Source organism: Podarcis muralis, chromosome 9, assembly GCF_964188315.1.
Source record: "Podarcis muralis chromosome 9, rPodMur119.hap1.1, whole genome shotgun sequence".
In the NCBI taxonomy this organism is placed as follows: domain Eukaryota; kingdom Metazoa; phylum Chordata; class Lepidosauria; order Squamata; family Lacertidae; genus Podarcis; species Podarcis muralis.
In genome coordinates this window covers 21,299,794-21,313,594 of record NC_135663.1, presented here as the reverse complement: position 1 = coordinate 21,313,594, position 13,801 = coordinate 21,299,794, and the positions used below count along the sequence as shown (strand labels likewise).

The following is a 13,801-nucleotide window of genomic DNA, read 5'->3' as shown; positions in this document are numbered from 1 at the left end:
CCTGTCTCCGTCACTTCCCACTCTGTGGAGTCAAAACATATACCATCATGTGACAGACAAAAATCCCATGACTGCAATCATGGATCAGGAATTCCAACAGTAATAGCCTTAGCTGGCCAGATAAGTACTGCCAGTTACATGTCCAAAGAGGTTGCTCTGTTGCCATAACAACAAATGATGACTATGTACTACCTCCGCTGTGGGAAGCAATATGCCCCTGAAGGTCAGTTGCTGGGTGTCACAAGTAAAAAAGAACATCCCTGTACTCAGGTCCTGCTTGCAGGCTTCCTACTGCCATCTGGTTGGCCACTGTGAGAACAGAACACAGGACTAGATGGGTTTGTGGCTTGATCCAGCAGGATGCTTCTTGCACTCTTATTTAGGAATTGCAGCTTTCGGCATCAGTGCGTTGCCATCCCAGTAAATGTGCTGATTATGGGTGGAAGCTTCACCTGTTAAAATTCTACCTGACCTGCAAACTGTTAAAACTATAGGAGCCTGGCCAGGAACATGGTAAACCGAAGGATATATGGAATGGAAGGAAAAGACATCCTCATTATCCTTCCTTAATTCAAGTTCAGCAGTACTTTCCCAGGAGTATTCGGGGTAGTCTATTACAGCAAACACACACAAAAATAATATTGTGGCATCCCAAGACTGTGGGTCACACTACACCTTATGCAAAGTGCATCACTTGGAAACACATGAGGCTTTTAAAAAATAAAATCATTAGGCACAGAGGGCCCTGATTTTCACCAGGACCCCAGAGCACAGGAAGAGGAGATTTAACCCTTCCTTTTCTAGCCCCGTTCCCAATAATTTCCCCTCCTCTCCTCTCCTCTGCTTTTAACCCTGGAGGAAAGACCCACATTAAGTACCCATTGATCTTCAAAGACCCAGTCTTGGCTCTCCTTGTAGAAGGAGTAGGGAAACTATGGTGTTTCAGAAGATGCTAGTCCACCACTCCCATTGTCCCTGATCATTGATCATGCTGGATGGGGTTGATAGAAGTTGGGGGTCCGACAACATCCAGAGGACTACAAATTCCCTGCCTTATAGGGACACTGCCCAAGATGCAAAGTCCTAAAACACTCATGCAAGATCCTGTTAATTTGGCTAAGATGCTGGTTTTCTTAGCCATCTCAATGAGCAGGATAACAGCCTGATGTTCAGGGGGGAAGAGATTCCCCTGGCACCAAACTAAATCCCTCCTTGCAACTCATCTGCTTCTCCTGGTGAGCTTGCTTACTCCCTGATCGCAGAAATAGGTCCAGACACATGTTGGGCACACATGTCCTCTGTCCCTGAGCAAGAGTGGTAACAGATTGTGCGTTAGGAGCAGTGCCTTTGTAGCACTGGCAACCTCCTCTATTCATTAAGTCCCAGTCACTTTTTTAGTAAAGCCTGTAGCATTTAAATACTGCATTTTTCCTTATTATTTCACTCCTGTGCATAATTCTGTCTCCTCAGGGCAGGCGGGTTCCGGATACCATTATGCACACATATTTTGCAGATTGCAATCAGAATAGAGTTGCAAGATGGAAAATGTCATGTTAGAATCAGAGTTGAAAGGAACCCTGTTTCAAGTACAAATACCTGCTGGAAATATAAAGAAAAAGAAGGCACTTTTATCATATGTAGTAGACATGTAAGGTAATAAAAGCATTTTGGGAAATTATATATAATGAATTGAAAAAAAAATGTTTAGAATAACTTATTTTTAAAAACCAGAAGCTTTTCTATTCGGAATTGGAAGTACCAATATTCCAAAGGAGCAGAAAAGACTTTTTATGTACGCAATGACAGCCGCACGGATGTTATTAGCCCAGAGGTGGAAAGAATGAAGACAAAGTCCCTACCAGAGAAGAATGGCAAACCAAGCTGTTGGAACATGCCGAAATGGCAAAACTGACTGGAAAGCTCAGGAACTAAGAAGACCAAAACTTTAATAAAGAATGGGGGGAAATTGTAACCTATTTGGGAGACCACTGTAAGCAGATAAAAACATTAGGAGGATTGCAATAATACTTGTAATGTAGCAAATACTGTGGACAAAATGGAAAGATATAAAATATGGATTACAGAATAATATGCAGTTGAAAAGGTTGACAATAGGACCCATGGAGGGGAAGGTGGGAAGTTGAGAGATTTGGAGGAATCTCTAAATAAGGATACAGCTCAACATCAAAAAAACGAAGATCATGGCCACTGGTCCCATCACCTCCTGGCAAATAGAAGGGGAAGAAATGGAGGCAGTGAGAGATTTTACTTTCTTGGACTCCATGATCACCGCACATGGTGACAGCAGCCACGAAATTAAAAGACGCCTGCTCCTTGGGAGGAAGGCGATGGCAAACCTAGACAGCGTCTTAAAAAGCAGAGACATCACCTTGCCAACAAAGGTCTGTATAGTAAAAGCTATGGTTTTCCCAGTAGTGATGTATGGAAGTGAAAGCTGGACCATGAAGAAGGCTGATCGCCGAAGAATTGATGCTTTTGAATTATTGTGCTGGAGGAGACTCTTGAGAGTCCCATGGACTGCAAGAAGATCAAACCTCTCCATTCTTAAGGAAATCAGCCCTGAGTGCTTACTGGAAGGACAGATCGTGAAGCTGAGGCTCCAGTACTTTGGCCACCTCATGAGAAGAGAAGACTCCCTGGAAAAGACCCTGATGCTGGGAAAGATGGAGGGCACAAGGAGAAGGGGATGACAGAGGACGAGATGGTTGGACAGTGTTCTCGAAGCTGCCAACATGAGTTTGACCAAACTGCGGAGGCAGTGGAAGACAGGAGTGCCTGGCGTGCTCTGGTCCATGGGGTCACGAAGAGTCGGACACAACTAAACGACTAAACAACAACAACAACATGTATTTTCTATTGTTATAATTTTATACTTGTAAAACCAAATAAGGAAGGAAGGAAGGAGCCCTATTTGCCCAACATGGGGCTTTTACCTATGACCCTGAGATTAAGAGTCTCATGCGCTTCTGACTGAGCTATCCCGTTGGCCAGAAGGAAATGTGTCTTTACCCCTGAGTTAGTGTGCCAGGCTAGGACCTGGGTTCAAATTCCCATTTGGCCACAAAGCTCACTGGGGGGGGGGGCAGTCACCATCTCTCAGCCTGAACTACCTCACTGGGTTGTGATGAGGATTAGGAGGGGATTGTGGGGGCTGGTTGTGAAAACCACGTGTGCCCCTTTGAGCGATTTGGTGGGCTTTAAAATGTAGCCATCAATAAACTAATAAACAAGTGGGCCTTCGGGAGCGGGGAGGGGGGAGGAGAGGAGAGGAAACGACCACTTGCTCCCATCACGTCACCCATTCACACGCACACGTGCGCAACCAGGTGAGCAGAAAAAAGCAAGGAGAGAAGCGGATCAAAACACTGCTGTGAGTCAAACATTGACAGAGAAGGATGGATGTGTGTGAGAGAGACAGAGAGAGAGAGGTCAGGTGACCGATGTTTTCCTCTCTCCCAAGTCTTCCTGACATTCAATCTGACCAATCCAGTGATCAGCTCGCCTCCCCCCCCCCGCCCCGCATCTCTTCTTTCACGTGGGTGAACTGAGTTAAGAGGCTGTTTGCTCCTCTTCCCCCGACGCGCAACTCACCTTCACGCAGCCGCCAATGGCGAGAGAGATTCGCCTGCAAAGTTTGCCGCTGCCCCCAAAGACCTGCGGAGGAGGTGGAGCATTGGGCGGGGGTAGCAGAGAGATATATATTTAGATATCTGTATATATAAGTCGCTCTCGTAGTACGAGAGAGAGAGAGGAAGGGTGGGTGGTGTGGAACAACGGGTGGAAGTTTGCACTTATTTATTACTTTTTGTATACCTAGGTGGGTTGTTGTCGTGTTGTTTTTTTTACACTTTTTATTTAAAAACTGTGGTTTCCAATGAAAGCTGAAGTTGCTTTTCTAGAAAATTAAAATTTCCGTGCACTTTACTTGACATTTCCAGCAGGTAAGAGGAGCTGTTTGTCTTGGGGGCTGAATTAATGGATTGTGTTTACTGTTCTGTTTATCTGCCTGTGAACTGCTCTCCCCTTTTTTAAAAAAACCACACAAATAAATTTTCTAGTTTTCTTTAAAAAAATAAGTGTTTGATTTCACTCTCTCCCCCCCCCCCCATCCCCCAGACTTTAAACTGCTAAACTGCTAATGGATTGTAAATAACACATAGATTGTTTTCTTCAAAACCTTGTGGTCTGATGCATATCAAATTTCTCCTGCTGCAGCTTTTCCAGTTTTGAGAATTGTGTGCTGCTATCTTTTTATTGTCTAACGGCCTGTCAATAAACTATATTTGCTTTTTTGCCCCTTCAGTTAACCCAGAGAGGTAAGCCCGCCTCTTGGTGGCAAGGACAACTGTTCTTCAGAATGGTGGCATCCAGCAGCTTAAACATTAAAAATTCTGCATGTATCTCTGAACTGATACAGCAACGCTTTCAGCCAGCACCCGTGACTGGTGAGTGAGTTCAGATGTTGGTGGTTAATGCCACACTTACTAACTGAATGCAATCCAGGTTCCATTAGGCTGTGATGCAAAATCTGCAATTGTGCTTTTGGGCTTGCATGTATACACACAGAGAGGTGCTTAGGCTACAAGTCTTCTGCAATAATAATAATAATAATTCATGCAGTTTGTTGGTTTATGAACGGCCCTAAAATCGAACTTGGTGTCAGCTAGTGTGAACAGCTGGAGGATATAACACTCCCCCCCCCACCCAATTTCAACTTCCAGAAAGATCAAAATCATGATGAGATTCACACCGAATTAAAATTGTTTGTGGATGCGTCATGGAAAATTATGCAAAATGTGTGTAGCATGTGTGGAATGGATCTCAGACTCTTCCTAAACCCCTGAAGCTCTTCCTAAAGCCCTGAGGTTTGGTCATTCAACTGCATGTTAAGCAGCAAATCCCCCCCCCCCCATTTAGCCTGCAAGAACTGAACAGTGTACTATTGTTAGGCCTTTGCAAAACATTGCGCAACACTCTTAGCAACTTTTCGCTATGCTATGTGTGCTGTGCCCAAATTATCACGCCACACAAAGTAGTTGGAGACAATACTGTTTTCCTGATAGGAACATGGGGAGCTTCCTTATACTGAGGTCATTGGTCCAGCTAGTTCAGTATTATCTACACTGACTGGAGATTCCCTATCTGGAGTTGCTGGGGCTCAAACCTGTGGCCTTCTGTATGCAAAACAGATGCTCTACCACTGAGCTATAGCCTTGTGACAACTTTGAAGAAAAATAGTATCCACAAAGGACTGATGGACTTGTTAATTTTGTTTCAATAGGTTGCTTTCAATGCCTTTAGTGATTTTTCTCTCTTAATGCTAGAACTTCTGGTCATCTCATGAATCTGAAACAGACAAGAAGTACTTCTCTCCCCCCCCCCCCCCAGGGCATGGTTACACAATGGAATTTGCTAGCACAAGATGGCTGTGAAATGGAATTTGATAAATTCATGGAGAATAAGGCTATCTGTGATTACTACAATGATGGTTATATCCCCTAAATAATAGTCACTGGCTGAGGAGCAATACTAGTGACTCATTGTGCTCATGTACTGCTTAGAATCCTAAAATTGTAGAGTTGAAAGGGACCCTGAGGATCATTTAGTCCAATCCTCTGCAATGCAGACAGATGGTCGTCCAACCTCTGCTTAAAAACCTCCAAGGAAGGAGAGTCCACCACCTTTCTAAGGAGTCTGTTCCACTGTCAAAGAGCTCTTACCATCAGAAGCTTCTGCCTGATGTTTAGTCGGAATCTCTTTTCTTGAAATTTGAATTCATTGGTTCAGGTCCTACCCTCCGGAGCAGGAGAAAACAAGCTTGCTCCATCTTCCATGTGACAATCTTTGAGATGTTTGAAGATGACTATCCTATCTCCTTTCAGTCTCTTCTTTTACAGGCTAAACATACCCAGCTCCTTCAACCATTCTTGGTGTCCAGACCTTGATGCCCTCCTCTATGCACGTTCCAGCTTGTCAATATCCTTCTTAAACTAGAACTAGACACAGTACTCCAGGTGTGGTCTGACCAAGACAGTATAAAGTGGTACTATTACTTTCCTTGATTGGGACACCATGCTTCTGTTGATGCAGCCTAGAACAGCATTGCCCTTTTTGCTGCTGCATCACAATGTTGACTCATGTTAAGCTTGTGGTCTACTAAGATCCCTCAATCCTTCTCACATGTACTACTGGTAAGCCTGGTGTCCTACATCTTATATTTGTACATCTGGTTCTTCCTGCATAAGTACAGAACCTTATATTTCTCCCTGTTGAAAGTTGGGGCCCAAGTCTTCAATCTGTTAAGGTCATCTTTAATGCCAGTTCTGTCTTCTGTGGCACTTTGGCACCTGCACATTTGATGAACAACCCCTCATTTCCTTCATCCAAGTCATTTATAAAGACTTTGAACAACAACAGGCCCAGGACAGAACCATAAGGTACCCCACTTGCCTCTTTTTCCAGAATGATGAGGAACCATTAGTGAGCACTTTGGTCAGCCTACCAGCTTCAAATCCACCTTACTCATCCCACATTTTACCAGCTTCTTTGCAAGAATTTGCAAAAGACTTTGTCAAAAGCCTTACTGAATTCAAGATACACTATGACCACAGCATTCCCCTGATCCACCCAGCTTGTTTGTAGACTTCCCAAAGCATCTGGTTGTCCACTGTAGGAGACATGATGCTGTACTACATTGGACTGATCCAGGAGAGTTCACCATATAAACTGTTCTGAACACTAACCACAACCAATAGGCGACATTTGCAAACCAGCAACATGGCTGTGTTCACCAACTATGGTGAAAAATCATACCTTTTTTTTTTTTTTTTACACCAGCTGGGTATCAACTTTGATTTTTTTAGGGCTGATCCTTGGAATGTGTTCTACCAAAAGAAAACTACACAAAATTTTGCAGAGAACCTTTAACCCAAGGACTGGAGAAGTTATTGCTTACCAAAATAATAATGCCATGAAATTCATTTTCTAAGCACTATCTTTATCAGTATGCATCCTAATATGAAAGTCAAAATGAATAAGGACTAAATAAATGGTTGTGATTTTAGCAGAGCTATCAAACTAATTCAATAGTTTCCAGATGATTAGTATCTGTGTTATATTTGACATCTGCAGGCTAAGCGCTTATTGGAAGTAAAAGAGCTACCACTCAGCCCTTTCTTGCAACACTACCTGAAATATTTCTAAAAGTTCCATCCCCTTTTAAAACTATCCTGCCACAATCAAAATAGCCCCAAGAAAAACAAGCATGTTTACTGATGAAAACTAAACCTCCTCCTCACCAGCTTAGTGACCGGATAGAGCAACTGAAGCTTGCATCCCTAAATTTGCACATAAATATTAGCAATGTATTGACATATACCTTTTAGCAAAACTGAAGCATTCCTATAGGTGAGAAATAACTTTTCATCCAACTGGACTCAGCAAAATATTAATTCAAATTGATTGCAGCCTTACAGTTTTGCTTGCTATTCTCTTTGCCACATAAAAAGATGTGGTGAAAACTGTGCCTAACTTTCATCCAATGTTTAATTTAGACAGGTAAACAAGTTGCTTTGTGTGTGTGTGTGTGTGTGTGTGTGTGTGTGTGTGTGTGTGAAGCAATTTGGCTCAGCTTCTGACAGCCTGCCCAAATGTAATCTATTAAGAAAAGCATGATTGGGTCACTTGCTTAGGAGTCTTGTATGTCATCTCTGTGTGTTTTTCTACTAACATCTTCTTCTGTTCCTTTTTAGTAAATAATCAAATGTTTGTTAGTGGCGAAAGGGCCATATCCTGATTGCAGTGCACTTCATGACTCTTCTGTTGTAACCACTTTGTCAAGGGAAAGGCAATTTGATAAACTGTTTATTTCTGCATGAAGTCAAAGTGGGGTTGCTTGTTGGCAGCAGATACAGTAGACCTAGCTGCTATTTTACATTAGCTTGGGGGGACAACAAACACACTATATATAATATGTGAAATCTTGGCTTGCTGTAATTATTTGATACTGCAGGTGGTGGCTGGCTGGCTTCTTGCCTGGTAACTGAGAATCTCTTTCCTCTTCTCCTATCCTTTACAGATTTTGACTACTGGGATTATGTAGTGCCCGAACCCAACTTTAATGAGATGGTGTTTGAGGAACAGAAATGTCAGAGTCTAGTTAGAATGCTGGAGAGCTGCCTGTGCAAATCAAAACAGACTAAACTGCGTTGCTCTAAGGTTCTAGTCCCTGAGAAGCTCACCAGGAGGATAGCCCAAGACGTCTTGCGTCTCTCTTCCACTGAGCCTTGTGGCTTAAGGGGGTGTGTCATTCACGTCAACTTAGAAACAGGGAATGTGTGTAAAAAGCTGGATAAGATTGTCTATGACCCCACTGTCGTTCCTACTTTTGAACTGACGCTGGTGTTCAAACAGGACTGCTGTTCGTGGCCGAGTTTCAGGGATTTCTTCCCCAGAGCTTGCTTCACTTCCGGCATCAAACGTACTCTTATCCTGAGCCCTGGGTTTCGTCTGATTAAGAAAAAATTGTATTCCTTGATTGAAACAGTTGTTGAAGAATGCTAAAAGCACACACACACAAACACCTGTTTTTAACAGTTTAAATAACTGAGCCTGAAACCCTTAGAAATATGATTTTTATTTTTTTTAAGAAGATTGCGACTTTTGCACAGATGCCCTCTATTTAGGCTAGCTAAACCTCAGTAAAGCTACTGGGTAGAATGAGAAGGAACACAGCTATTGATACTTGAAACATTCCTTGATCAGCACCAGAAAGTCCCAATAGCCAACATGATTGCTGCTTATTGCTAGCTGCTATACTAAATGTTCCCTGTTAACAATTTGGCATTCTTGACTCCCACCTTCCTTTTTTTTTTAAAGAAAAAAACTAAGTTCTCGAAATTCAGCTTCTTTAAGAAGAACTAGGGGAAGTTATCCTTTATAGCCTTCAAAGAACAAAAACAGCCGGCAGTGTCCTTTTGACATAAATACAGGAGTTGGGAACCTTTGGGTCTCCAGGTGTTACTGAACTACAAAGGTCACCATCCCTGCACATTGGCCATGCTGGCTGGGGCTGATGGGAGTTGTAGTTCAGCAACTACTGTGTTAATAGGAACCATGCTTCCAAATGTTGTTTGTAGCACCAAACACAGAGGTAGAAAGTATTGGAAGGAGGTGGAACTAAAGTCTTTGTGGGGAACCTGTTCTTCAGCTGTTCCTGGGCTACAACGCCCATCATCCCTGGTCGTTGGCCATGCTGGTTGAGGCTGATGGAAGCTGGAATCCAACGACAACTGATGTGCTACAGATTCCCCATCCTGGAATGAAAAGTTAAAGCTTGGGTGGCAAAGTAGCTTCAGTTTCATCCTGCTAGTATTTTGTGGGGGACTAACAAAATTAGCATAGTTCTGTTCTTATGGGATCCTCCAAATGGAAGTGTTTGTGTTAAAATAGTTTCCCTAAAGTGCCAGTAACAACTGCACTATATTTCAGTTGAAATGTGTATTTTGAATTCTGGCTTTTGGCACTAAATGCTGCATTTATTTTTTCTCAGTCTCGTAGAAGTGCTGGTGGTGTCCATCAATACTCCTGACCTACCTCACATCTATTTCTGAAAAAAGAGGGTGGTTATTGCTCTAGTACACAGTTGCCTTCCATTTTTGGTGTGAAAGAACACCTCGTACAACCACTTCTTGGGCTTCCCTTCAGTGGTGGTGATGCCTAAAACGATTGCTGGTTTTCAGGTGACTGCTTGATCATCTGAAAACCACAGCCGGTTGACTTTATTATGGTCCCGCAAACGATTCATAGTTGACGGGTTCAGAAGGCTGCTTTACCACAGACTGGGAGGAACACTTTGGTTCTCCTTCAGCAGGATATTTTTAAAAAGGAGTACCCAATCTGATGTTCACTGTTGTTTCCCTCTTAGAGTTTCTTGGCTTAGCTAAGGGGAAATCTACATGGCCATGGGGGCAAGAGAGGCCAGCTGAAGATTTATTTTTTATTTTTGCTGACTTGCCACCCATGCGTACTCCAGACATGAGCCATCTATGATCCAAAGAGCAACATATATGTGTGTTTCCTAGTCTCCATAATCCTTTTGTCAAGGATGTTCCCCTACTTCAGCAGCATTAGGAAAATGTTCCTTATTAATTTTAAGGCTATGAAAGGCTTCTTTCCCTTGAAAGTGTTAGGATGGAGGTCTTCCATCTTGGTCATGCCAAACCTTCAGCTTTTGTCTCTTGCCGGGGCTCCAGCTATTAAGTTGCCCATTACTGTCCTTTCAGAAATCACATTGAGGGTGGAGGGGGTGAGGTTTGCCACTCTTTTAGCCCCCATTGAATGAAATTGGCTGCTTGTGTCAAGCAAAGGTATTGCACTGAATGTCTTTCTTTAATGCCTCTTGGCTTTAAACTCCTATAGCTCACAGCGCTGAGATTTAAGCACTGTTCATGCAGATGGGCCATGTTAACATACCAGGATTCGTGGCTTTCTTTGGAAAAAGCATTTCATGAGGGACCAGATCCTACCATACATAAATATTGAGAAACAGGGATATTGAGAAAAGACAGTTGTAGTGGGAATAGTAGGCAGCATTGTCTAATGCCCCAGGAATTTTTGTTTCTGCGTCTGTACTACTTTAACATTTTGCTAATACGCAATGGAAAAGGGGTGATCTTGGAAGCTTCTACAGGTGACACTCCTGATTTCCTTCAAATGCTATTATTGGGGGGGAGGGCAAACTTCTATGTACATGGCATATATTTCAGAAAGACTAATAGACTTGGGCGGGGAGTATTGCAGAGAAAGGGGTGTCTCTGTTGCCTGATAAGTTAGGTAAAGGTAAAGGTACCCCTGCCCGTATGGGCCAGTCTTGCCAGACTCTAGGGTTGTGCGCTCATCTCACTCTAGAGGCCGGGAGCCAGCGCTGTCCGCAGACACTTCCGGGTCAGCGTGACATCGCTGCTCTGGCGAGCCAGTGCAGCACACGGAACGCCGTTTACCTTCCTGCTGGTAAGCGGTCCCTATTTATCTACTTGCACCCGGGGGTGCTTTCGAACTGCTAGGTTGGCAGGCGCTGGGACTGAACGACGGGAGCGCACCCCACCGCGGGGATTCAAACTGCCGACCATGCGATCGGCAAGTCCTAGGCGCTGAGGTTTTACCCACAGCGCCACCCGCGTCCCAATTGCCTGATAAGTTGCAGAACACTAAATTTTAAATAGCTGACATTGGAATAAAAATTGGCCCATTTCTCTATACCAGCTACTGAACTTCTGTCTTGTTGCTATTAGGACAATTGTAAACTCACGATGCACTTAAAACCGCTGTTAACCTTCTGGTGTTAAATGACCGCCATTTGTATGGGTGGATATTGCACTGATGCAGATGCCAGAATTGTTTTGAAGTTGCAAAATGTTTTTGGTTCTTGCATTGCCTTGTTGTTATGGTCTTAGCATTGATCTTAAAGTGTTGGTTCCTATGGAAGGAGATGTAAGTCTGTCTTATAAATAAAGGTATATTTTTAATTCTCAGATCTCGGGTTTTCATTTTTCTTTAGTCTCGAGAATAATTAAGGTGTCTGGCCTGTCACTTCAGGAAAAGGCCACCAAAATGTAGAAGGGGATGTAGCGTTGCAGAAAAGTTTTTTTCATAACACTAGAAATTGTGGACATTCAATGAAGCTGAACTTAGGACAGATGAATTATGGAATTTGCTCCTGCAGAGACAGTGATGGCCACCAACATGGGTGGCTTTAAAAGAGGATTAGACAAATTTATGGAGAAGAGGACTATCAGTGGCTACTGTCATGAAATTCTACTCAATATTGATCTTGAGTAGATTCCAATGTATAGTTAGCAGAGTAAAAACTTTAAGATGTTCCAGGATTCCCCCAAAATAGATCAGAGGCAATTGTATTTCTTCCAGCAGAGTTTTACTGCTACTGAAGGCAAATGAGCATAATGGTCACAAATCATATACATTCAGGATTGGCACTGTCCATAAGAAATCCAGTTGCAGCGTACTTAACTTAAACTTACAATAACTTGTAGTAAGTCTAAACCTTAACATTATAGCATACTATGTACAGAACACCACACCAGAAGGAAAAGAGATAAAGTGAAACCCAGGCTCCTTCTGGCCGTACTTTTATAGTCAGCATGGTTTTGACAGAAGAGATAAGAGAACCAGTTTAAACCAGCTGTACAGTGGTACCTCTGGTTGCGAACGGGATCCATTCCAGAGTCCTGCTCACAACATGAGCAGAATGCAAGCGGCATCTGTGCGTGCGCTGCGTCTGCGCGTGCGCGTGATGTCATTTTGCGTGTCTGCGCATCAGCGAGCGGTGAAACCCAGAAGTAACTCTTTCCGGTAGTTCCGGGTTGCGGCTGAACGCAACCTGACAAAATGTATCATGAAGCAAACACAACACGAGGTATGACTGTACTCAGCTTCTCTAGAAGTATAACCCAAACATCATTAACCACCTGCTTTCAGAACCCTCTAGAATTAAGTAGAATAGGAAAGATCTCTACACATCAGGTCAATACTTTCTGCACCAAGAAATGCAAACTGACAGCTACAAGGCATGGTGGCTATTCTCTGTCTCCACATATGGAGGCAGCAATGCTTCCGAATTCCAGTTCCTGGGAAATCATGGGAGGAGAGACTTCTCTTGTGCTCATGTTCTGCTCCTTGGTTTCCCATAGACATCTGGTTGGTCACTGTGAGAACAGGATGCTGGACTAGATGGGCCATTGGCTGGCTGTTCTTACATATGCTTCACCTTTTTGAAAAGCAGCATGGAGGTAGAAAGAGGAGAGTAGAAATTCCGCATCTCAGAAAGGCCCCATTCAATTCTTCAACTAGAGGGAGATCTGAATTCTTTAGATTGGCGGAAATATACCTAACTAGCCTGTGTTTGACGAGGTGTATTTCTAGGTACAGAGTGAGCTTCCATTCATTAAAACATACAATGCAAATTTTGTGAGTGGCCATATGTTCTTTTGCACATAATGGAAACTTCAAAACCACAGGTTATGCCAAAGTTAAGCTTCTTAATCATACATTGATACTTAATTCCCCTCCCCAAAATATTGTTAGACTCTGGAAAAATCATGCAACTGTTTCTACATCCACCGTGGTCTTGGGGCTTGAGGATGGGAGCCTTATATGACAAACTGCTTTGGAAACTGAGGGGATTTCTCGGAAACTCTGTGATGTGGCTTTGGAATCTGCAGAATAGCTGCTAATATAGTTCCTGTCTGAGTAGCAGCAGAGAAAGTTTGGTAAAATTGTATATACATATGCCAACCACAGTTTTCTCAGAAGCTAATGTGCTTTCCAACCTGTACTCTGCAAACAATACTTACACTTGAAACCGACTTGGGTCCCATTGGGACTGGTGGTGTGGAAAGCAATGAGCTTAATGGCTGGTGAAGACAGGTACAGCCAACTAATTTTAGATTTGTTCCTATTAACAAGAGCAGCGCTGAACCTAAAGAGAAGGAAGCACATAGCCAGACAGAGCAACCCTCTGGACTGGTTGTAAGTAAGGACTAACAGAGAGTAAGAGCTGTTTGACAGTGTAATTGTCTCCTTTGGGAGGTTGTGGACTCTGCTTCATTAGAGGTTTTTAAGCTGAGGATAGATGGCCATCTGTGCTGGATGCTTTAGCTGAGATTCCTGAATTGCAGGGGGTTGGACTCTACAGTTCTCTGATGCTATGATTCTATGAAGAAAGCACAGGTGGTTTTGGAGGAATCAAGACCGAGGTTGGTGG

At 43.2% G+C, this 13,801-nt stretch overlaps 1 protein-coding gene across 2 annotated transcripts; it reads left to right on the top strand.

Moving 5' to 3' along the window:
- Positions 1–3,571: 3,571 nt before the first annotated feature.
- Positions 3,572–11,552, top strand: DDIT4L (DNA damage inducible transcript 4 like). Of its 2 annotated transcripts, none has more exons than XM_028744427.2 (3): positions 3,572–3,686; positions 4,325–4,466; positions 8,099–11,552. In XM_028744427.2, exons 2-3 carry the CDS (start codon positions 4,379–4,381, stop codon positions 8,581–8,583), a joined length of 573 nt encoding a protein of 190 aa, XP_028600260.1. In that variant the 5' UTR covers positions 3,572–3,686; positions 4,325–4,378; the 3' UTR covers positions 8,584–11,552. The 2 variants fall into 2 exon arrangements, with proteins under 2 accessions (XP_028600260.1, XP_028600259.1); XM_028744426.2 differs by lacking the exon at positions 3,572–3,686 and adding an exon at positions 3,728–3,962.
- The last annotated feature ends 2,249 nt before the right edge of the window (positions 11,553–13,801 follow it).